Source organism: Nomascus leucogenys, chromosome 13 (genome assembly GCF_006542625.1).
Source record: "Nomascus leucogenys isolate Asia chromosome 13, Asia_NLE_v1, whole genome shotgun sequence".
Lineage (NCBI taxonomy): Eukaryota > Metazoa > Chordata > Mammalia > Primates > Hylobatidae > Nomascus > Nomascus leucogenys.
This window is the reverse complement of record NC_044393.1, coordinates 45,097,315-45,119,752: the sequence shown is the minus strand read 5'-3', so window position 1 is coordinate 45,119,752 and position 22,438 is coordinate 45,097,315. Positions and strand designations below refer to the sequence as shown.

At 39.6% G+C, this 22,438-nt stretch overlaps 2 protein-coding genes across 2 annotated transcripts in view; one reads left to right on the top strand and one right to left on the bottom strand.

Moving 5' to 3' along the window:
- Positions 1–949: 949 nt before the first annotated feature.
- CRNKL1 (crooked neck pre-mRNA splicing factor 1) lies at positions 950–17,765 on the bottom strand. Its single transcript, XM_030826706.1, has 14 exons — positions 17,568–17,765; positions 15,746–15,898; positions 14,630–14,721; positions 13,638–13,796; positions 13,057–13,223; positions 10,584–10,762; positions 8,768–8,938; positions 7,609–7,800; positions 6,852–6,911; positions 5,970–6,050; positions 4,897–5,136; positions 3,641–3,742; positions 2,625–2,873; positions 950–1,662 (listed from the first exon to the last, which is right to left on the bottom strand). The coding sequence occupies exons 1-14, from the start codon at positions 17,616–17,618 to the stop codon at positions 1,495–1,497; spliced, it is 2,064 nt and encodes a 687-aa protein (XP_030682566.1). The 5' UTR covers positions 17,619–17,765; the 3' UTR covers positions 950–1,494.
- A 21-nt stretch (positions 17,766–17,786) lies between these two features.
- CFAP61 (cilia and flagella associated protein 61) overlaps positions 17,787–22,438 on the top strand; it is a 319,261-nt gene continuing 314,609 nt past the window's right edge. The window contains exons 1-2 of the mRNA XM_030826708.1: positions 17,787–17,867; positions 21,915–22,065. Of these exons, the coding sequence (XP_030682568.1) occupies positions 21,923–22,065 (143 nt within the window). The 5' untranslated portion in view covers positions 17,787–17,867; positions 21,915–21,922. The remainder of the gene's footprint in view (positions 17,868–21,914; positions 22,066–22,438) is intronic.

The window sequence follows — 22,438 nt, the reverse complement described above, 5'->3', positions numbered from 1 at the left end:
GATCGGTTAGTGCAGTCAAATTTTTGCTTGAGAATGTGGGCAACGTATCAGCAAATATATTCATTCTTGTGCTACTCTTCATTATTTAGCATAGAGCTACCTTAGATGTTTCTACACATGCTCTAAACCAAGAGTAAGTTTAACATGTCAGCAGTGAGTAGCAGACATTTTCTACTACAGCACACTGGGAGATGTTTACTGGTACTCTAGGTAGAAATGACTCCAGTGTCCACTAAGTTTGGGAAATAATATGGCAACATTGCTACTGGAGATACATAATGTGCAGAAGCCTAACTGTAAAGAGATTTGATTAATGAGACTTAAGTCTTAGTCCAGAATTTCCCAAATTTATGTGAACATGGGACATCATTTTTCATAGCACACATGTGCACAAGCCATTATTCTTTAAACAAGCTATTACAAACTCTATTACAAACTCAACCACTCTGGAGAACTGACGAGCGCCTAACTTGAATTAGACTAAATTATTCTTGGTAAACAATGTTTTCTGAACCTTGTTCAGAAATCACTGCAGATTATTTTCCAAGGGTTAGGCCGGGCGCGGTGGCTCACGCTTGTAATCCCAGCACTTTGGGAGGCCGAGGCGGGCGGATCACGAGGTCAGGAGATCGAGACCACGGTGAAACCCCGTCTCTACTAAAAATACAAAAAAAAATTAGCCGGGCGTGGTGGCGGGCGCCTGTAGTCCCAGCTACTCGGAGAGGCTGAGGCAGGAGAATGGCGTGAACCCGGGAGGCGGAGCTTGCAATGAGCCGAGATTGCGCCACTGCACTCCAGCCTGGGCGACACAGTGAGACTCCGTCTCAAAAAAAAAAAAAAAAAATATTTTCCAAGTGTTGTTCTAAAAAGCACTTAATATAACTGGCCACTAGTAAGAAGGTAAGGTAAATTAATCCACTCGCATTTAATTCTACAAGGAATGAAACCGTTTTTAAAAGTGGCTTAGAACACTTTACTGAGCACTTACTATGTACCCACCAGGTATATTCCTTTTATAATGTAATCTTCAAAATGAGTTGTCAAACTATTGGCCCATTTTGTGAATGAGGACAATGAAAATTAAGTTATATAATCACGAGTGACAGAGCTGGGAAATGAACTCAAGTCTGTGACTCTGAAGACATGAAAAAGTTACACATTTCAGATGAATGCATAAACTATCTTTATGGTTATGACATGAAAAGTTACCGCAGAATGTTACCTTAATTACATTTCCTAATGCAAGATGTGGACAGACATTAGAGAAGTTTGGACTCAGTTGGAAAAAGAAATCCAGCAGTTAAAAAAGTCCTTTACTTGCAATCCCCACCCCTAGCTAGCCCAAGAGCATTTAAAAAATAACTTAAAAAGTAGCCATCAAAGATACCAATCAATTTCTTACTGATGAAATATATAAGAACTTCCAGGAGTCACAAGAGTTCCAAACAATTAATTTATAAAAATAACAAAACATTTGTCAATAAGAAAAAAAGATCAGGATTCACTCTCATCAACGTCCTCATCTGGATGGTGCTCAGCATCCTCCTTTTCCTGCTGCTGTTTCTTCCACAGTTTGGCCATGGCCAGGAGTTTGAGGTTAGGTTGGTTGGCAGCATCTTCTGGAAAGATGTAATCAAAGTATTCTTCCCAGCCTGCATCAGACTACGGAAATAAAAAAATGAAAAGCAAACATGTGGGTGATATACTCACATATCAGAGTGAAGAATTTTTCCTGGAAATCCGGAGGATTACCTCCATTTTACAAAATAACATCAAAGTCTACTACAGAAAGAACAAGGGCTGGGTCTGAAAGACTGGGAGTGAGTAAGCAGCAACTGTAGCTCAGTGAGAACTAAACTGGTAGAAAAAAATTCTAAAAATCTAAGCACAGCTCCTCTATAGCCAACCAAGATGTTCAGTGTCTCCAACTACATTGTGCAGTCTTACATTTAAGAAAATGTTTAACGATTTTTACATAATATTCACCCTACTGGTGTATATATGGCAAAAGCCATACATCTGTGCATTATTATTCCAACTCCCTACCCTCCCATCTTCACCTATCACTGATTTCACTTCCCAAATATTGTTCTAACAGGCCCTGTGGCCCTGTTCTAGTTCCAGCTTCCATGTCTTGCTCAGCTTATAAAAACTGCTTCCTGATGGGTCTTCTTTCTCCAATCTAAGCCCCTTGAATCTGCCAGTATGAGATGCCAGCAATCTGGTCACGTCATTTTATGCAAAACAGCCTTCACTGACTCCCACCAAACTCCTTATCGCCTACAAGCCTTCTCTGGATAGGCTCCTATCTGAAAGTTCAGTTCTGTCTTCCTCCACACTGACTTCCTATTAAATGCTCTAAAAATATCACACTTCATGAAGTTCCCAGACTCAACCATCACCAAAACACCTTTGCCAACCCCTTCCCATTCTCCACCTCTGACTGGACCGTATGTTCTACCCCATGTTTCCATAACGGCCAGATTGCAACCATCTCCTCGACTCCAGGTGGTCTGCTTCCATTCTAAGATTGTACATATGCCACTTAAAAGTCCACATTTCAAAGTCAGATGTGTTTCTACTCATGTGACGTGAGATGAACAGTCCCAGGGCAGAGTTCTTACCCCATCGTCAGTCTGGACCTTTCTTCTCTTCTTGACTTTCTCTGGCATGAGTTTGTCTACTCTCTCCTTATCTGAAGCTGTTCCAAATTCTTCTTCAAAACTTCGCCAAGATTCCAGCAGCATAAGTCTCTCTTCCTTTTCTTCACAGTTTCGCATGGTTTTGTTAGCTTCTTCATAAATTTGTCTGCATTTAGTCAAACTTCCTTCTTTTCCTGAAGACAACTCAAACTGAGCAAAGCTGATCCATACCTTTAAAAAAAGTTATTATTGAACCAAACTAACCATGTCACTAGAAGACAATAATGTAGTAATAATAAAGCAAATTCCCAGTTAATGACATCAGAAAGTAATGTGTTCGTCACTAATGTTTCACAGATGAAAACAATGAATATATGCTTCAATATAAACACTGAAAATATTTGATTCTACATTCTACAATTAAATGTCTGACATAGTCTTAAACTCTTGAAAAGAGTTTAACTTGGCAGGGTGCAGTGGCTCACACCTGTAATCCAGGCACTTTGGGAGGCTGAGGCGGGCAGATCATGAGGTCAAGAGATCGAGACCATCCTGGCCAACAGGTGGAACCCCATCTCTACTAAAAATAGAAAAATTAGCCTGGGCATGATGGTGTGTGCCTCTAGTCCCAGCTACTCTGGAGGCTGAGGCAGGAGAATTGCTTGAACCTGGGAGGCGGAGGTTGCAGTGAGCCGAGATCACGCCACTGCACTCCAGCCTAGCGACACAGCGAGACTCCGTCTCAAAAAAAAAAAAAAAAAAGAGTTTAACTTTTTTCAATCTTGTGATACCCAAGCTATTCACATGCAGCATAAACAATGACCTGGTGTAAACTCAACGTTCCAAAGTCCTCTGAGACTCACATTTCTCTTGAAAAGTAAGGAAGTCATTAAAAAAAAAAAAAAAAAAAACCAAACACTTAAAATACAGAAATATAGTATTTTCTTCAGGACTGCTGATTCAAGCAAAATGAAAGATCATCTACAAAGCAAGAATACCTTGACATGCTGTGTCCGTTGAAGCAACCGCCGGTAAAGGTTTCGTGTTCTTTCCGTTTCTTCCTGCTCAATTTCAAAATCAATATATGATTTCCAAAGCACCTAAGGAAGACAAGTAAATGGGTCAGTCTTGATATTTACAAAGCAGCATGGCCCCATCCAAAGCACAGCTTAAGTATCACTCTAACCTATATCTAGGAACATAGGATTTTTACTGAGCAACTAAAGAACACGTGGATAAGATAAATAACACTGTTATCTATAAGCTGGCCAGAACTTAGCTAGAATTCCAGATTACAAAAAAAGGGCCTTGGATTCAGTCTTAGAGATTCTCTTTGGAAGTTTTTCAAATGCTTGACTTATCAAGAGCTGAGAAACTTGCCAAGCATCTCCCAGGTACTCTTCATATTTCAGCCACATGCAATTGAGCATCCGGAGAGAAAATAGGCCCAGGTTAGCCAGTATGCATGTTCTTACCTCTACTGTACATTCCTTGTTATTATGAGAGTTCAGTGCAACAAGCATTCACTGAACAGGTGCGCACTGGCTCGGTGCAGCCTGGCAGGGCATAAGGATGAATAAACTGTGGCCTGGACACCTGAGAGCTGGCAGTCTGGTGGAGGAGCCGAGGACAACTGACGAACTCGGTGATACCCAAAGCCCCGCCTTAATGCAACTGGGGTGCCAAACCATTAAATGTGGGGTCATGTTAGGGCATGAGATTAACAAAACAGCTGGGTGAGTTCCACGGCTCCTCTGAGATTCAAATCATTCCTAGCTGTGGTTTGGTGCTACCTTGTGGGTCAAGCTTAACTACTGAAGGCAAGCGGGGACTTTCAGGACACTGACAACAGAAGTTGCAAGGACATCCTGGTTTAGAGAATACAGGGATGTGCAGTTCCTACCTCCATCCCCCTCGTTCTCCGGGTGGGCCAGCCTGCTGGCTGCTTCCTTGCCTGGCCTCTTCCCCAGTCCCTTTAGGCTTCCCTGCTGGAGAAGGGGCGTCACCCACCCCCATGATATCCCAGTTCATCCTGGGCATCATCCTGGATGTCTGCTGCTCTGGTATCTAATGAGAGGGCTACTTCCCCTGTCCCCCACAGCCACCTTTCCACATACAAGCCTAATCTGAGTAGAAGAGACTAAGTTAGTTAGATCATCTTTATACTCTAAAATACACCCATATTTAGATGGTCATCTAAAGTAAGACTAAACACGTATCTCAAACAAAGTTATATTTGACTTGAGATGCTCACCTCTGGCATGTCTAAACGTGGCTGACTGATGGCTAATTCATAGATTGCCCGTGCTCTGTCAATATCACCAAGGATTGTCTCTAATTCAGCGAATTTAATCCATGAGGTACAATTTTCAGGTCCAAATTCCAGGAACTTTTCATAAAGCTTCCGGCATCTGTCAAATTCTCGAAGCTGTAGCTCCAATTCTATGTAAACTTTAAATAATTTGTTCTTTGGACACTTGCCTATGGAAGTTCCCTGGAAAATAAAATAACCAGACCACTGTGATACTGTAGTGGATTCAATTTGTGCAGTTATTGCACTGACCTAGAGGCTGTTCTCTGCTGAGGAAGAATCTTGCAAAGTCAGCATGGCCTACCATTCTTTCCCTCTGTGGTATCACAGTGTTTACTGGTTCTTGACAAAAGGCTGAAGGAAACTCCTCTAATTTATTCAGCAAGAGGCAGTGTTCCAGAATTGTTTGGGCAACTAAATAAAATAAGATTTGAAAGTTTCTCAGGATCTCCTAGGGAATAGGGATGTCAGACGCATAAAACCTCCTATAGATAAAAAGGCCAAGGCATGGTGGCTCATGCCTGTAATCCTAGCATTCTGAGAGGCCAACGGGGGAGGATCATTTCAGCCCAGGAGGCAGAGGTTGCAGTGAGCCAAGATTGCGCCACTGCATTCCAGCTTGGGGAACAGAGTGAGACCCTGTCTCAAAAAAAAACCAAACAAAAAAAAAAAAGAAAAAAAAAAAGTAGAACAATTAAAAGTGCATTTAATACACCAAAAAGTTTGCAAAGGATCAGATTACTAATTCTAGTCTGTGGAAAGATTTAGTAACTGGTAGCTATAGAAGTTTCCAATATTGAAACAGAATGTTAATTTGCCCCAGGTAATAAGAATAATTTAGGCATTATTAGTCAGTGTTTTTACAGAGGACACATGTTTTCTAACATGTCCCAGGCTATAAAGGTATAATACTTCTGTCACTCTTTAAAGTAGGAATTGTACAACTTCCAAGCACCAAGATTTTAATTTCTTTCTCATAGAACTCAATGAGACATCTTGATCCTTTCTTTACTTACCAATGCTCTTCTGGCTAATGACAGATTCTTCTGTCGTATTTCAAACTGTGCATACAGTATCCACATTTTGGCAAATGTGAACTAGAAAACAAAAGCACAAAAATATCTAGCTTAAAAGTCTCATCTAAATTAAATTGAATTAAAGTAAGTTTAAATTAACCAAAGCCATTGGTAATTAGATTTCTCTAAAACTTCAGAGTAAGAGGAATGTACTCTGCTTATTTACAAGCAAAGACCACATTCATTTCACAAAAGTTAGAAACCCACATACCATGATCCAGATACTATATTGTACTGCATGGCATGGTAGCCTCTCCTGAGAACCATGATCCAGATACTGTACTGTACTGCATGGCATGGTAGCCTCTGCTCAGAACAGACTTTGTTTTGTAGGCATGCTTGTATATGGGCAGAATGTCCTACCTCTATTCTGAAAAGTAACTCCGTCAACACTTCTACAGAAGGAAACACGTTTTGTTTCTCATGCTGGGAAACAACGCAGAGGTAACATCTCAACCATCTACACAAGGGGCACATCGATCTGTGCATGCACACACTCAAACTGTTACCAACAAACCCGCCTCTCTGTCCCCCGCACATGTTGTGTGCTCTCTGCATGGATGTCTTTCTCCTTCCACTCACGACTATTCACATTACCTAGCCTTCTCTGAATTTACATTATTTGTTTGTCAATGCAGGTTGTCCTCCAACCTAGACTGTGAGCTGTTTTCAGAGGCAAGGAGCATATCTCAGTCTTATTTATGTTGTCCATGGTGGGACAGGGAAGCATTTTATCAATCATATTATTTCACTGAATTACTTCACAAGTAACAGAAGAGGATTCTGACCTGTTTGAAATGGAACACTTTAGAGCAAACATACCTTTTTGTGAGGAATTAATTCCAAAGAGGCTTGATACACCTGTCTTGTCCTCTCAGGATCCTGTATTAGGATAAGAAATTTTCACAAAATATTGAAGTCTGCTGCTAACCCTCATTTTACTAGTTACTAATTTTACTGATACTGGTAAAAATGTACACCCCCAAAACTGAGCAAGTTTCACAAGTTGTTACTTGTAAACCCCGATTTATGATCTAAAGTATGAACGGCCATGACACTTCAGTTTAAGAATCACCAACAAGACAGCCACCAAACTCTAAGCCCTTCTTTGCAGAGACTTTTTGCCTGATGGCAGAAAGAAACAAAGATGTTTCAGTCTCAGATCAAACCCAGAAGGTTAATACAAATGATTTCTGAAAATGCCACTTGATTTTTGCTGAAAGCAAAAATGCATAATCTAGCCATAATTACTCCTATTAATGAGCAAATCCAGGAAACTATATTTAATTAAATTAAGGACCTGGTTCACTGTTCTCTTTAAAGTTCCAAGTGATATCTTGTTGTGCCTCAAGTAAAAATCAAACCAAAATTTAAAAAGCTCCTCACGTGTGGCCACAACAAGCACAGAGAGTTTAAAATGTTGCAGAGCGAATACATAACTGTATGGATGAACAGAAGACTATAAAAATTTAAAACTAAATTTCCTTGTTTCAAGAATTATAAATACCCACAATAGGCGAGCTGTGAATACAGAAGAGAGGAAACCATTATCAGCTGACACATAATTCTGTTTTGTCACCTTTGCCTCCAATTCTTCATAAAGTGCATAGTTGATCCAAAGATAAATGTAGCGCTTCCAGTGCCTCTTCTCCTGAATGGGTGGGACATTGGCAATGGCCCTTTCATAGACTTCTCTCACAGCTTCAGCTTCTGCGTCACTTTCTACCAAACGCAAGTAATCAAACCATGCATCATAATTGTGTGGATTCGCCTAGAAAGACAACCAGTTTAATAAAAAACAAAACCAAGAGCTGCACTTGCCAGGTTAAGTGAGCTGAAAAAAGGCATCAGGCTGACTTTCTGTATTTTAGCACCTTTTCTTCTAAATTTTACATGTTCTCTCATTTTAAAAACACCATCCCTGAGATTGCATAAATAGAAAAGAAACAGGAATATAGAGGATAGATTACTGGCCAGGTGTCCCACAGCAAGGACTCCTTCATCTATAGCCATCACTCTCAAGATAGTCAATAATTAGATGCCTATTCTTGCCAATGCATTTACTTAACTATGTGACTATGTATCATTATGTCTATAACAATAATTATATCATGCTCACAATTGTTAAACTTGCCTTTCCAATTAATAGTAATTCATCTTTAACATATCTTGCTAACCTACCACATTTAATAACAGACTTAGTCCTTTGCTTGGAGGTATCTTAATTGACTTGACTAAGGAAGAGTATTTTTAAATACACAACAGAATACTGAAGGAAAATGATACTCTCTTTGAATTGAAATCAAAATAGTACATTACAGAAAAAGAGATGCCAATGGAACCCTGTCTAGCATACATCTTTCGTTCAGGCAGTTAAGCTCAAAGATGATGTGCAAAACAGGTTTTTGGACCAATCTCTGACTCTTCTACCTTCTTCCAACAATGAGCTCGAACGGATTCCACATTTCTTTTGCTCCAGTTCTACATACGGTCAACAATCAACAAAACGACTTGCAACATATAAGTGGCAGAGCAAATCCAAGTGTTGTTTGCTTGCCTTTTCTATCAGCCTTGCTTATTCCTACTTGTCTGAAATAGCTGCCAATTGGATCACAGGCACATCATCACGAGAGTAATCACTGGTAGTGCTAACTTGCTATTATTCATTTTAGTGTTGCTAGTATTGATGAGCACATCTTGGGTTATCTGCAGAGTTGACCATCCACACCAGTGCTCACCTTCACTTCTTCTTCGTACTGGAATCTCCGTTTGCTCACAATGATATCTTCAATACCCCGCCTATCACCAAACTTCTTCTCAAAGATGGTATAATTTTTAAAGAGTTCTTGGGCATCTTGTTTTGAAATTCTGTCCAGGGCATACTTGTAAATCACTCGTACCCTTTCAAACTAAATGCAGACAGGATGATTACCTTCTATAACACAATATTCTCATGCCAGTCACAACTAGGAGAGTAAATATAACAAAATATTACTTATAAGTTAGATTTTGAGGCCTCATAATATCCAGAGTAAGATGCTTTTCTCCCTCTTGTGAAGCTATCTCTGTCCGGATGGACTGGTACTCTGCTTTGAGCTCCACATTTAATACTGTCTACCTAACACTGCCAATTGGATGTCTACTGCACATCTCAAACAGGTCCAAAACAGAGCTTCTGTTTCCTCCCCACTCAACCTGGGAATCTCCCCATCTTCCCAATTTTAGTAGGCAAAGCGTAACTTACAGTCACATACTTGCTCAAGCCAAAACCTTCAGGTGATCCTCAATTCCTGTTTTTTCCTCATTCTCCATATTCACTCTTGCAACATGCCCTGCCATTTCAATCTCTTCCACACAGCCATTCGCTTCTCCCCAGCCCCCAGCCATCAAGCTCCACTGTTCACCTGGCCCACTTCAAAAGCCTCCCCACTGGTCTCCCCTGGTTCCACTTTTGCCATCCACCCCCGTATATTCTCCGTGAATTAGCCAGAGGCTCTCTTTAAAATATAAATCATATCCAATCACTGTCCTGCTTAAAACCTTTCACTGCTTCCCACTGGCCCGAACAGAATCTGAACTCCCTATAATGGTCTGTGCAAGACCTTATATAGGTTGAGTATCTCTTGTCTGAAACATTTGGTACCAGAAGTGTTTCGGGTTTGGGATGTTTCCCCAGTTTTGGAATATCTGCATTATACTTACTGGTTCAGCATCCCTAATCCAAAAACTCAAAGTCTGAAATGTTCCAATGAACATTTCCTTTGAATGTCACGTCAGCACTCAACAAGTTTCACATTTTGAGTTTCGGATTTTCAGAATGGGAATGCTCAAACCTGTATTTGGATGGATCTCAATTCTGTATTATTTGAACTGCCTTTTTTTAAAGAAATGGGGTCTTGCTCTGTCACCCAGGCTAGAGTGCAATGGCACGAACATAGCTCACTGTAGTCTCAAACTCCTAGGCTCAAGTGATACTCCTGCCTCAGCTTCCCAAGTAGCTGGGACTGTAGGTGTGCGCCACTATGCCCACTCAATTTTTTTTTAGAGACAGGGCCTCACTATGTTGCCCAGGCTGGTCTCAAACTCCTGGCCTCAAGTGATCCTCCTGCCTCATCCTCTCAATATTTGAGCTATTTTCATAGATACGAGGGAAAAAAAGAACTCTCTTATTTGTAGGGCAATCTCTGTTTCCATTCTAAATGTTTTCTGTTCTAGGGCTTTACGCTTTTTGTTTCCCATATTTATTATCTGTTAAGTCCTTTACTTAGGATGCTAAAAGACTAGCTCTCAGTTTACGGGCATTCAGACTAAAAGGCTTAATTTTCAAACAAAGCACAATAATATTAAGACAGTTATAAAACAATCTATAATCAGCTCCCATCTGTAGCTTAGTCACATATATATGCTGTTCTCTGTGAGAAGTTGTGTTTTTGTATTTTGAAAACATCTTCTCCAGGGATATGTCAGTAAGAAAAAATGGAAATGAACTCACCATGCACAAAATGTAATCTTTGCTAAGCTGTTTTACAGTATAATGAAGTTAGGTATACTTACCTCTTTCTGATTTTCTTCAAACTTGGCAAAGGCGACATAAAGGTGCTCATCCATATGTTCATCTCCAAAGAATTCCACAGCTCTCTCATACACTTTCCGTGCGTGGGCAAAATAAGCATGTTTTTCTTCAAAGCGGGCATACTTGATCCAGTTCTTAACATCAGGGTGCACGAGGACAAGTGCAAGGGAATTAAGGAAATACCAGGCAAAACAGCATGGCTTAAAAAAATAGTAAGTAAGTAAACACCGAAACCATACCAAAGCCTGGAAACTCCAACAATTCAAACTACAACTCTAGGGGAACAAAACACATACAAAAGTGTAGAACTAAACAGTGGCTTCCGTGAGAGCAGGGCCACGCCTGTTCATCTCTATTTTCCTCCAGTGCTTAGTTAAGATTTTAGTGATGGGTATAAACTCGAGTTTGGAAGCAAAGAAAAATCTCAACCTAGGTTACCAACCGTGTGATCTTGGATAAGTCACTGAACTTGTCTAAGTCTCAGCTGTTTCATTTGTAAACAGGGAAAAACAATGCCAACCTCACTGGATTACTGCCAGCTTTAAATGAGAAAATGTATGTAAAGCCTTTAGCACAGTTTCTGGCCAAAAGAACATGGCACTGTCAGCAGTCAATAATGGTCTGGTCAATAAATGGCACCAATTATATTAAAATATGAATACCTGAACTAATAATTAAGAAAAAAAGCATGCTATAAAAAGAAAACTGTTAACTAGAGTCAAAGCAGAAAAGTTGTGAATTGCCATTTTAATCTATTTTCCTTGAATAAATCATTAATTTCCAAAGTAGTAATATATTCCAATATGGCAAAGAAGTTAAGAGCATCAGTTCTGAAGCTGCTCTTCTAGGTTCACATTCTATTTCCATCAGCACCTGTGAGAACCCAGTCAAGCTACTTAATCTCTCACACCTCAGCTCCCTCATCTGTAGGATAGGGAAGTTCCTACACTGCAAGGTTGTTATGAGGATTAAACAACAATATCTGTAAAGTACTTAGAATACTGCCGGGCACATAGCAAGTGCTATAAAAGCTTTTGTCAAACTAATAAAATTAGTAGACATAACTAAGGTCTTAACACTGTCACCTCAACAAAGAAGAGTAAAAAAATAAAAAGATCTTAATACTGCATAATAAAGTTGATTCTCATTATTTGTGGTAGTTATGTTCTATTTACTCACTGTGAACACTTGATTATTGAGTAGTGAACCACTGCTCCTAGGCGAAACATGTATATACACAATCTCACATTCATCATCATCTTAAATCCTAAAAAGAACTCATCCTGGCAGATTCTATCTTCATTATTTTGTAAGAAAAGTGGTTCAGAAATGTTAAGTGACTGGACTGAGGCTGCCCCACTGACAGGGATTCAAACTCCCCAACTGGCCCCAGAGCCACAGCTCCTTGCACTACATGGCATTGGCCCTTCCTGTCTCCAAGCTCTGGGCATGGTTATATGAGGTTAAGACCTGAAGGCAGAGCCTCGCCTTGTTGGACTTCATGCTCTGTGCATGTCCACAAATGACTGTGAAAGTGCCACAATTACTGATTTTGGGAGTTACAAATAAATTTTAGCAAATAACGTGATTTTGCAAATATGGAATCTGCGAATAATGAGGAATGACTGTACTTCAGTTTCTAAAAGTGCTTTCATGTGTATCATTTAATCTTCGCAACAGCCCAACAAAGGTGTTTTTATTCTTGTTTTTAAGAAGAGGACACCAACTCTCAAAGGAGTTAAATGACTCGCTGGAGCCAAACAGCTAGTAAACAGTAAAACTTGGATGAACTCCAGTAACGGTAGTAATGACCAATACAAACCTTAGAAAAACAGGACTGGCAATGGCAGCCAGAACCTTAGTACAGTTAGTCCTCCAGCCATGGGTTCCATATCTGTGGATTCAACCAACCTGAGATAAAGTATTCATGAGAAAAAAGTGCTTCTGTACTGAACATGTAGTTTTTTTGGTTATTATTCCTTAAAATATACAGAATAATAATTATTTACATAACATTCACATTGCATTAGGTGTAAGTAATCTAGAGATTATTTAAATTATATGGGAGGCTATGCATAGGTTACATGCAAATATGTCATTTTATATCAGGGACTTAAGCATCACCGATTTTGGTAGCCCCTTGAGTTCCTGAAAACAATCCCCCAGGAATATCATTTTCCACAAGGAAACATTAATTTTCAGCATTACAATAAAATAAACCCAAACTCTCACTAGAAAAGACTAGTTACCCAGATCACAAATTTTCATTCTGACCAATCTCTTTCCCTACAAAACATACGGAAGCTGATAAACTGGCATTCCTGACTTTGAGCCTGACATTAATGACTTTGAGCCTGACATTAATGACTGTGTGTCCTGATCATGAGACATCTCTACAGAAGCAGCAGCATCCAGGACAATCATGGCACCACACAGATCTCATCCAAAGGATATATCGCTCATAAATGGTGCGGGCCCGATCCACCTCTTTGTATCTCAGCTCAAAGTTGATGTAAGAGTGCCAGGCTTGCTCCTCAGGCTGCCACTCCATCCAGCGCTCAAACACCTGCCGGGCACCGGCAATGTTTCCCAACATTTCCTCCATGTACGTGTACTTGTACCTTTAACAAAATCACCCGAAAATATCTGCTGTGGTTTAGTTCTTCCATTGTTGAATGGCAAGAAGATTTAAGATTTTATCTTTCTTAAAGGTTAAATAGAACATGTTTTGTCATTGATATATAAATCTGAAAAAGGACGAACCATTGGGAAAAAGAGGTATTTTTTTCTTAAAAGTTGCCTAGTTCAACAAGAAGCTTATGAATAAAAGATTGCAATCAAAATTTTAGTTTTGATTACACAGCTATAGAACATTACGATTATGACTTAATAGACTATGGGACATTAAACAGGATTTATGTTTGAAGAAAAAGTAGGATGTAAAGTTAAACTATCATCATGTAAATAAAATAAATACAGAAGATGCGGAACTTTGCTAGTCTATAAAAGGCTATTTTGTTAGATCAGAAACTTACCAGAACTGATTAACTCGAGGTAGCGTTATTATGGCCCGGTCCCAGATATTTCGAGCATGGTTGACTTGGCGATTCTTCATTTCCATTTCTGCGTATTTCAGCCAGAGTGTAATATTTCGATAGTCTACATCTAAAGCACGCTCGTAGATGGATCGAGCCCTTAAGAAGCAAGATTTGCAGGGCATCAAAAGTAGTGCATACAACACATGTAGCAGTTATTTCAAACTATCTGGAATGCACTGATGTTTTATTAGGTGTCTACCATGAGCCAGGTTCTGGGCATAAAAAAATGAAAAGATATAATGCTCTCAAGTACCTTACAAAGTCTTATAAAAAGACATGCATGCAATTATAATGCAATGTGATTTATGTTATAGTCAAGATCTGCACAGGAAGCAGAGAGGAAGAAATGAAAATGTCTGGTGGAAAAGGCTAAGTATTAGGTAATTCTAGAAATGAGAACTTGAGGAAAGTTCCAATTTACCAGGAAACTAAGTTTGGTGAGGACGGGGTGCTCATTCCAGGCAAGGAGAACAGTCAAGTCTCACAATAAGGAGACACGATATATTCAGAGTGGCACATACACAGGCACAGTAGGGGAAGGAAGCATGCGGGGTGAATGCAGAAAGCTAGACCACAGGAAGGGCCAGATTGCAATTTTTATTTTTTTTGGCCATTGGTTTTCAGCTAAACACTTTTTTAAAAATCTCAATATATAGAAAGCAAATGAAATTGTGCTTCTTTAGCTACAGCTGACAAGATCTATCTCTAAAGCCTCTCCCGCCACCCTCCCCAGGACTATTCTACCCCAGTGCTCCTGAGGCCCTCAAGGGAACCCTAGGGTTCCATGGAACCAAAGTTGAAAATTTCTACCCGAGGCACCATCTTTTACCTGTGCTTTAACTTTTTCTTCTTTTCTTTTTGGTATCTGTTAACCTATGAATCATTATATAATGATTCATTTTACAAAACTACACTCTCAGTAATTTTACCTTTGAATCTCCTTTAGGCTTTCTTCCCATTGTGCGTATTTTATCCAGTTACTAATCACAGTCCTGTTTTTTCTTATGTTATCTTCAAAAGTCTGGAAGAAGGCACAAAGGGTCAAGTCAAAAGACAAATGACTAAAAATGACAGCACCCTTGGTCTATTTTAAGTCCTGTACTAAAACGGTTATTCATTTTGTTCATATTTAAGAGAAATTACATCCTGGAATCCTTGAGGAATAAGAAATCCACTACAGAAGGTTACAATCAACTAACTGATACTTTAAAATAGTCTATGCTTGCCCCTAATAAAAAACATTTTTGACTATTACCTTTAAGTCCTCTGGTAATTCTCAGAATTTCATATATAACAGCATTAGTGCTTTAAAACAGTCCCACATTCTAGAGTGAAGAGGTCAAATCAGATCCTAAAGTCTTCTATGTCCTTTTGCAGACCTAGATTCCTTTTCCTTTCTTTTTTTTTTTTTTGAGACAAAGTCTTGCTCTGTCGCCCAGGCTGGAGTGCAGTGGCACGATCTCGGCTCACTGCAGCTCTGCCTCCCGAGTTCCTGTGATTCTCATGTCTCAGCCTCCCGAATAGCTGGGATTACAGGCACCTGCCACCATGCCCGGCTAATTTTTGTATTTTAGTAGAGATGGGGTTTCACCATGTTGGCTAGGCTGGTCTCAAACTCCTGACCTCAGGTGATCTGCCCGCCTCGGCCTCCCAAAGTGTTGGGATTACAGGCGTGGGCCACTGTGCCCAGCCAGAACTCAATTCTTAGCACAGAAGGTAGTATAGACAGAAGAACACAGTGCAGCCTTACTACACATACCCTCCTACTTATTGTCAGTTGTTCCATCTGCTAAACTTCTGCCCATTTTGATTCCGCACCAAAAATGATGCAGATTCAATTTCTTTACACTTTAACCAGACAACTCATGGCATATTTTACATAGTTCAGAAAAATGCTGTTATCTGGTAACCAGAAGTACATTATTCATGTGTCTAGAAACACTTAACCTCATCTTGCCCTACAGAATCCAACCAATGAGGAGCTTTTCAAACTGACCGATACACTCTTAACAATTAGTGGACTGAAAGGTACCACACTGACTGACCTTCCTTTTCCTTAGTTTATAATCATTTAATTCTTCTTCATCTGTGATCTTCTGTTGAGGTGGAGGTGGAAGAAGCTCAAGTTCTCTTTCTTTAGCCTCTCTTAAGAGTTGTTCAGCAGTTATCTGTACCTCAGCCGGGGCTTTGTTTTTCACCTTTTAAGAAAGAAGACATTTCTATTTTTAGTAGATGCTCTTCACACAAGACTTAAGAAACAAACATACATCTTTAAGGATATGAACTTCGTTAGTATTATCATAAGATGCCCTTTTTGTATGACATGTTCCCATTCCTCCATGAGACTGAAAAGGAAAAAAAATACTGTTTTCTCTCTTATTCATAGTATCTACTGCAAAGCCATGGGTAAAAGTCTCAAGAGAAAAAGGTGGCAAAAATAATAGCAAGTTTTCCCTTTTAGATGAGTATAATAATAAACTTTGAGGCCGTCTAGGTAAAATTCTGACCAGAGGTTTTGTTATATCAAGATGTGTAGCACATCTTACTAACAGCATTATAACCTGCATTTACAGAATTCTTCAACTTATTTAATGCCCCAGTGTATACTGGGTTTGGTTTTTCATGGCACTTCAAGTCAAAGGCAATATTCAGTAAGTTCTCATCACTAGACTGTAAGCTTCTTGAGGTCTTACAAGCTTACAGTCTAACGTAGCTTAGAGCTGTGCTGTCCAACATAGTAGCTATGAGTCACATGTGGTGAGTACAAATTGAGGTGGACTGTAAGTGTAAAATACACACTGGTTTTGAAGATGGAGAATGAAAAAAAGAATAAACTACCTCATTACATTTTTTATACCGATTACATGTTGAAATGATAATATTTTGGATATATTAGTTCAAATAAAATATATATTATCAAAATTAATGTCACTTTTTTGCTTTGTTTTTACTTTTTAATGTAGATATGAGAAAATTTAAAATTTCATATGTGGTGTGCATTATATTTCCATTGGACCAGTGATGCCCAATAAAAGTTTATGTAGCTGAATTATAAAAAATGTTATTTAATGCCACGTGTGGAGTAATGATGATAATGGTGATAGCTCATATTTAATAAGCACTAAGTGCCAGACACAGTGTTACTTGCTCTATATGTATTACTTCTGCGAGTCAGACAAATAGTTATGTAAAGGTCCAGTTCAAGAGAGTCATCTGGGCTCAAGAAAGACTGGAGGGAGGGTATCTGTAAAGGCTTCAAAGTCTGCCACATATTAAGCACTTGGTAAGTATTAGCTATCGTGGGAAATACCAGATAGTAAATCTACTGTTTAATTAACTTACGATACTATACTATTCCTGCCTTCTACTCTCGCCCTCCGCTGTCAGCTGGGCTAACTCCTATTCAGCCTTCAAGTCTCAGCTTAAAGGTCATTTCCTCAGCAAAATTTACTTTCAGGACCCCTTCATACGACCCCCTTATTCACGCCCATGGCATATTCTACTTTGCCTCTCGGTAACATCTAGCAAGGTCGTCCTTATATACAAACTCGTGTTTCGAGTACTGCTTGTGGCCAGCGTCCGAGCGTAGCTTCCCAGCGCCCAGTGCAGTCTGGCTCAGTAAATCTTCACTGAACCACCCCACTCCTCTCCCCAGCAAAACCACCCCAGAACGAAGGCCACGCCAATGCGGGTCGTGCTCCGCGATGACAAGAGCCCGCGCCCCACCACCAGCTGACCCTTCCTCCCCATCTCTCAGGGTGAGCCTTCTTCCCGGCGGGAATACTCTCTCCCGCCCGGGGCACCCCCAGGGCAGAGGGATGCCCCTTTCCTAGGCCACCTCCTACAAGGCCTCTCGCGATCGCCTACCTTGGCCACTTTGGGAATCCGCTGTTTCCCGGCCGCGGTGGAGGCCGCCATGTCTGCAGCAGCCAACCTCTGCACACCTGTCCCCCGCACGGACGCTAGAAATTGGCTCCGAGAGCTCACCGAAGCCACAAAGCTTTCAGACAACAAACAGGATCCCGGAACCGGAAGCGGAACTTGCGGGACTGACCTTTGACCTCTCGCATGCGCCGTGAGGGAGGCGGCACCGTTTCCATGGTGACCAGGCTGCGCGTCCTCCTTGCAGCAGCGCGTGGAGTGCGGCCTCCTGGAGCTGCGGATGAGGTGGGTAACGCTGGCCTGACTAGCAGCGACGCAAGGACTGCGGTTCAGGGCGTCAAGGGCGCATCCCCAGGTCAGCCTCTGGAACTGGGATGACCAGGCGAGGACGAGTGGCTCTGTCGAGCCGTGGCGCCCTGCAAGGGAGTAGGAACGAAGCTCCAATCTGGATGTTCAGAGGGCGGGGGAAGAAGGGAGAGCGAGGAAACTACCATTCCCAGCATGCGAAGGGGCGAGCTGCCGCCCTTTTAGGCTGCAGTGCCTCGAGCATTGCATTCTAGTAGTCTCTGGGTCCACGCCCCCTCGTTTCTGGTTTCCGGACAGTTGTGCCCAAATAATTAGTTCTAAGGTGCCCAAATAATTAACTCTAAGGCTTGGAATTAAAAATAACAGAAGGTACTTTGAAGCCAGATATTAGGAAAAAATATAGAGTAACTGGAAAACAACTCAGTCTTGTGATAAGAAACATGTTTAAATTCTGTAAGTGCCTTTATTTAATTACTCTAAATTTTCTTAGCCTCAATGTCCTCAACTATAAAACAAGGCTAATAACATTTGTTTCACTAGGATTAAAGACAAATGCTCAGTAGATATTAGCTGTTATGATACTTAACCTGCCCTCAAAAACTGAAAAGCAAAGGTTAAGAGAATTTTTTTTAATAGACAAATTTTTAGAGAAGTTTTAGGTTCACAACAAAATTAAGAGGAAGGCACAGAGATTTCCCCCCTCAACAGCTTCCTACTATCAGTTATTGTACCTCTTCCCCCCTCTAACAGCCTCCAACTCTCAAAAATATCCTCCACCAGAGCAGTACATTTGTTACAATCTTGAACCTACATTGACACATCATTATCACCCAAAGTTCATAGTTTGTATTAGGGTTCACTCTTGGTGTTGTACATTCTATGAGTTTGGACAAATGTATAATGACATGACTTGGCAGCTCATTTGTTAGGATAATTACCACAGTTGCAAGGCTCTTTTGGTGTTTGGGGAAAATATATATTTATGTATGTAGTAATATCATGTCTACCAATGCAGATATTGCTTTCAACAAAAGATTTATGCAGATTTCTAGAACTGCAGTCAGTTATAACCAACATCAATATATTTGCCATAACTCTTTATTAACCATATTATTTAGATATTTTATCTCACTTTTCAAAATTTAAATAGAGAAGATTTTATATCACTGTCATAAAGCCACCTAACAAAATAAATAAATATTAAAAAGATGTTTCTTTGATTTTCCTTAAATGCATAACTGTAAACAATTGATTTACCAAATGAATCATTGGTTTAAATATCTGTTGCCTTTGCTCAAACGTACAAACATGCTAGAATACTTTGCTTCTGAACACCATCCTTCTCTCTCACATTTCTGTTGTCTGGCAATTCAGTTCATCTCTCTCTTTTTTTTTTTTTTTTTTTTTTTAGGAAAAGTGTATTATCCTTCTTACTTTTTGCCATCAGTGTTTTTGTAGATATACCTTCATGTTTACCTTCTTATTTCCCAGCATTTAATCTTGTATTCCACTTCTTTCTGATTTTATTCTTCTCAGAATATACCATCTCCTAGTTCTTTCTACAAGATTATTTGAATTTCTTTCAGTCTTTGTATGAAATTGTCTTTATTTTATCTTCATTTTAAAATGATGTTTTAGGTTTATCAGTCTAGGTTAATGGTTATTTTTCCTTTTATATTTTTAAAACACTATTCTAGTAGTTAGAAAACTATGGGCCGTAGACTAAATTCAGCCCACTGACTATTTTGTATGGACTATGAGTGAGCTAGGGAGATATATATATATAGACACACACACAGACACACACACATTTTACATTAAACTTTATATGTAGTTTACATTTTAAATATTTTTTAAAAATTACATGGCACGTGAAAATTATACATAAGTCAACTTTCAGTGTATGTAAGTAAAATTTTGTGGGAATACATTCATGCTTATTTGTGCTAATATTGTCTCTGGTTGTTACCGTGCTGCAATGGCAGAGTTGACTAGTTGTATAGACAACATGCGGCTCATAAAGCTTAATGTGTTTATTCTCTGGCCTTTTACAGAAGTTTGCTAACCCATATGCTACTGGCTTCTAATGTTGCTGATGAGAAATATTCTGTGAGTCTAATTATTTTTTCATAGACAGTCTGTCTTTTGTCAGGTTCCTTTAAAGTTTTCTGTTTGTCTTTAGGGTTTTGTAGTTTTACTATATATTTGGAGTTTATTTGTATTTTCTGCTCTGAACTGAAGGTTCATGTCTTTCACCCATACTAAAAGTAATTAGCCATTATTTTCAAATGTTTCATTTGTTCCTTTTGGAATTCCCGTAAGACAGATGTTTTTCATTCTGTCTTACATGTGTCTTTGCTGAATTCTGTATTTTCTGTTTCTATGTGCTTCTTTCTAGATAATTGGTTCATAAGTATCTTCCAGTTTATTTTCTTTATTCTTCTCTATTTTTAACCCATCCTCTTAGTTTAAATTTTAATAACCACATATTTCATTTTTTAAGTTTCTGTTCTTTTTTAAATAATCACCTGTTCTCGTCTCATGACTTTTGTTTCTCTTTCTATATTTCTTTATTATAAACATACTTAGTTTGTAGTCTGTTTCAGAGTCTATCGTCTAAAGTTCTTGGTGACTCCCATAATACACAGATTGTGTGAACTAGAATGCCATACCTACTTTAGTCTAGAATTTGGACTTCTCAGCAGTATTTTTATTTTGTTTTCTACCTAGAGCTTTGTGTAGAGAAAGCTTGTCACTTTCTTGGGCTGGTGAGTTTAATTTTTCTAGCCCCCTCGCTTACTGAGGGGCCCATCCAAAGTCCCAGGTAGATGCATGGTTTAATTTTTAATTCTCTGTTTGGAGTGAGGTCCATTCTATCCCCAAAACCTGTGTCAGATCTGATCACTTCCTGAGCCACTGCTCACATCATTGCCACCTGGTTGGAGAATTTCCCTCGCTCGATTTCTTTCTTCTTTTCTTGTTTTCTTTTTACCAAAGTCAGTTATCTAATTATACTTTCTTATTTTATTCAGAATTTTTATATACTTGTAGCATTAGTTTATGATACGTTTCACAAACAAGATGTCTCATTCCAATTTTGCTTTTAATTTAAAACCAGAACAAGGAATGACAATATTTATGGCTAGCTTTGATAGGAGTCTAGACATTATTAATTTCTCCTTCATTGTTTTCCCTGTTTTGAGCTCACTGGCTAGTATATAATAAAATGGTTTTCCCTACAAAGGAAAGAAGGGAGGGAAAGAGAGAAGAAAGAGATACTTACAGAAATTGAGACAATGATAGAGAGATTGAAATCATTTTGTGACCTACTGTTTTTGTCAACAGCATTTCCCAAAGTGTCCTTCTGGAATGTTAGATTCTCCACTGTTGCTGTCATTAGAGATTCTGTTCCAAGAGTGTGGGAAAGGCTGGGTTATACAAAGAAAACAAGTTGCTTTATTATGGAACCTCTCAAAGATGTTAATGGGCTTGGTGGCCCTTCAGGAAGCCTATTGCGAGCATTTCCTACACTTAACCACGGAACTTTTTTGGTCTCAAAATATGTCTCAAGACTGCTGACCTTCAGAGCTCCAGTTTGGAGAACTCTATTAAGAACATAGGCAGCAGCTGTCAGTATTTCCCCAGTAACTCTTGACAACATGCCATCGTGGCCGATTAAATATAAGAGGACCCTGAATCCGTAAATAATTCCTTTCAATGTTTTTCCAATTCTATTGTTAGAATTTTTTAAAGCAGCTTTGTTGGGAACAAAGAATATAGTTGCAGAAACTTCTAAACAGGCCAGTTCTCAGAAACTTCATTCTCCTATGGAGGAACGTCAGCTGGTTTGCAGTGACAGTCGTCACAGACTACACCCAGGGGAAAACGTGTCACACCAGTATTCTCATACCATGTTCACTCTGACCATATGGAAATTGAATTAATGTTCAGTTTTGTGCATATTATAACCAAACTGGCTTGTCATATCAGATTAATAGTGGACTTTTTTCTCTCTTTTGGGGACAGGATAAAAAATGTCAGTACTCACTTCTCCGAGAGGAAAGGTAGAAGTTGTTCATTGCCGAAGAACAGAATCACAGGATATTTATTGTATCAAAAGCCTTATTAGAAAATTTACCTGCAAGCTGTTTGGGAAGCTAAATATCATCTATCTTCTGTAAGTACATAACTAAGTTCAAGAATGTTCATCAATTTTGGTTGGGTGCAGTGGCTCACACCTGTAATCCCAGCACTTTGAGAGGCCAAGGCAGGCGGATCACTTGAGGCCAGGAGTTCAAGACCAGCCTGGCCAACATGGCAAAACCTCATCTCTACTAAAAATACAATAATTATCTGGGCGTGGTGGTGCATGCCTGTAATCCCAGCTGCTCGGGAGGCTGAGGCATGAGAATCGCTTGAACACAGGAGGCAGAGGCTGCAGTGAGCCAAGACACACCACTGCACTCCAGCCTGGATGACAGAGCAGGCCCCTGTCTCAATTAAAAAAAAAAAGAAGGTTCATCAATTTTATGACATGCCAGAAAAGGATC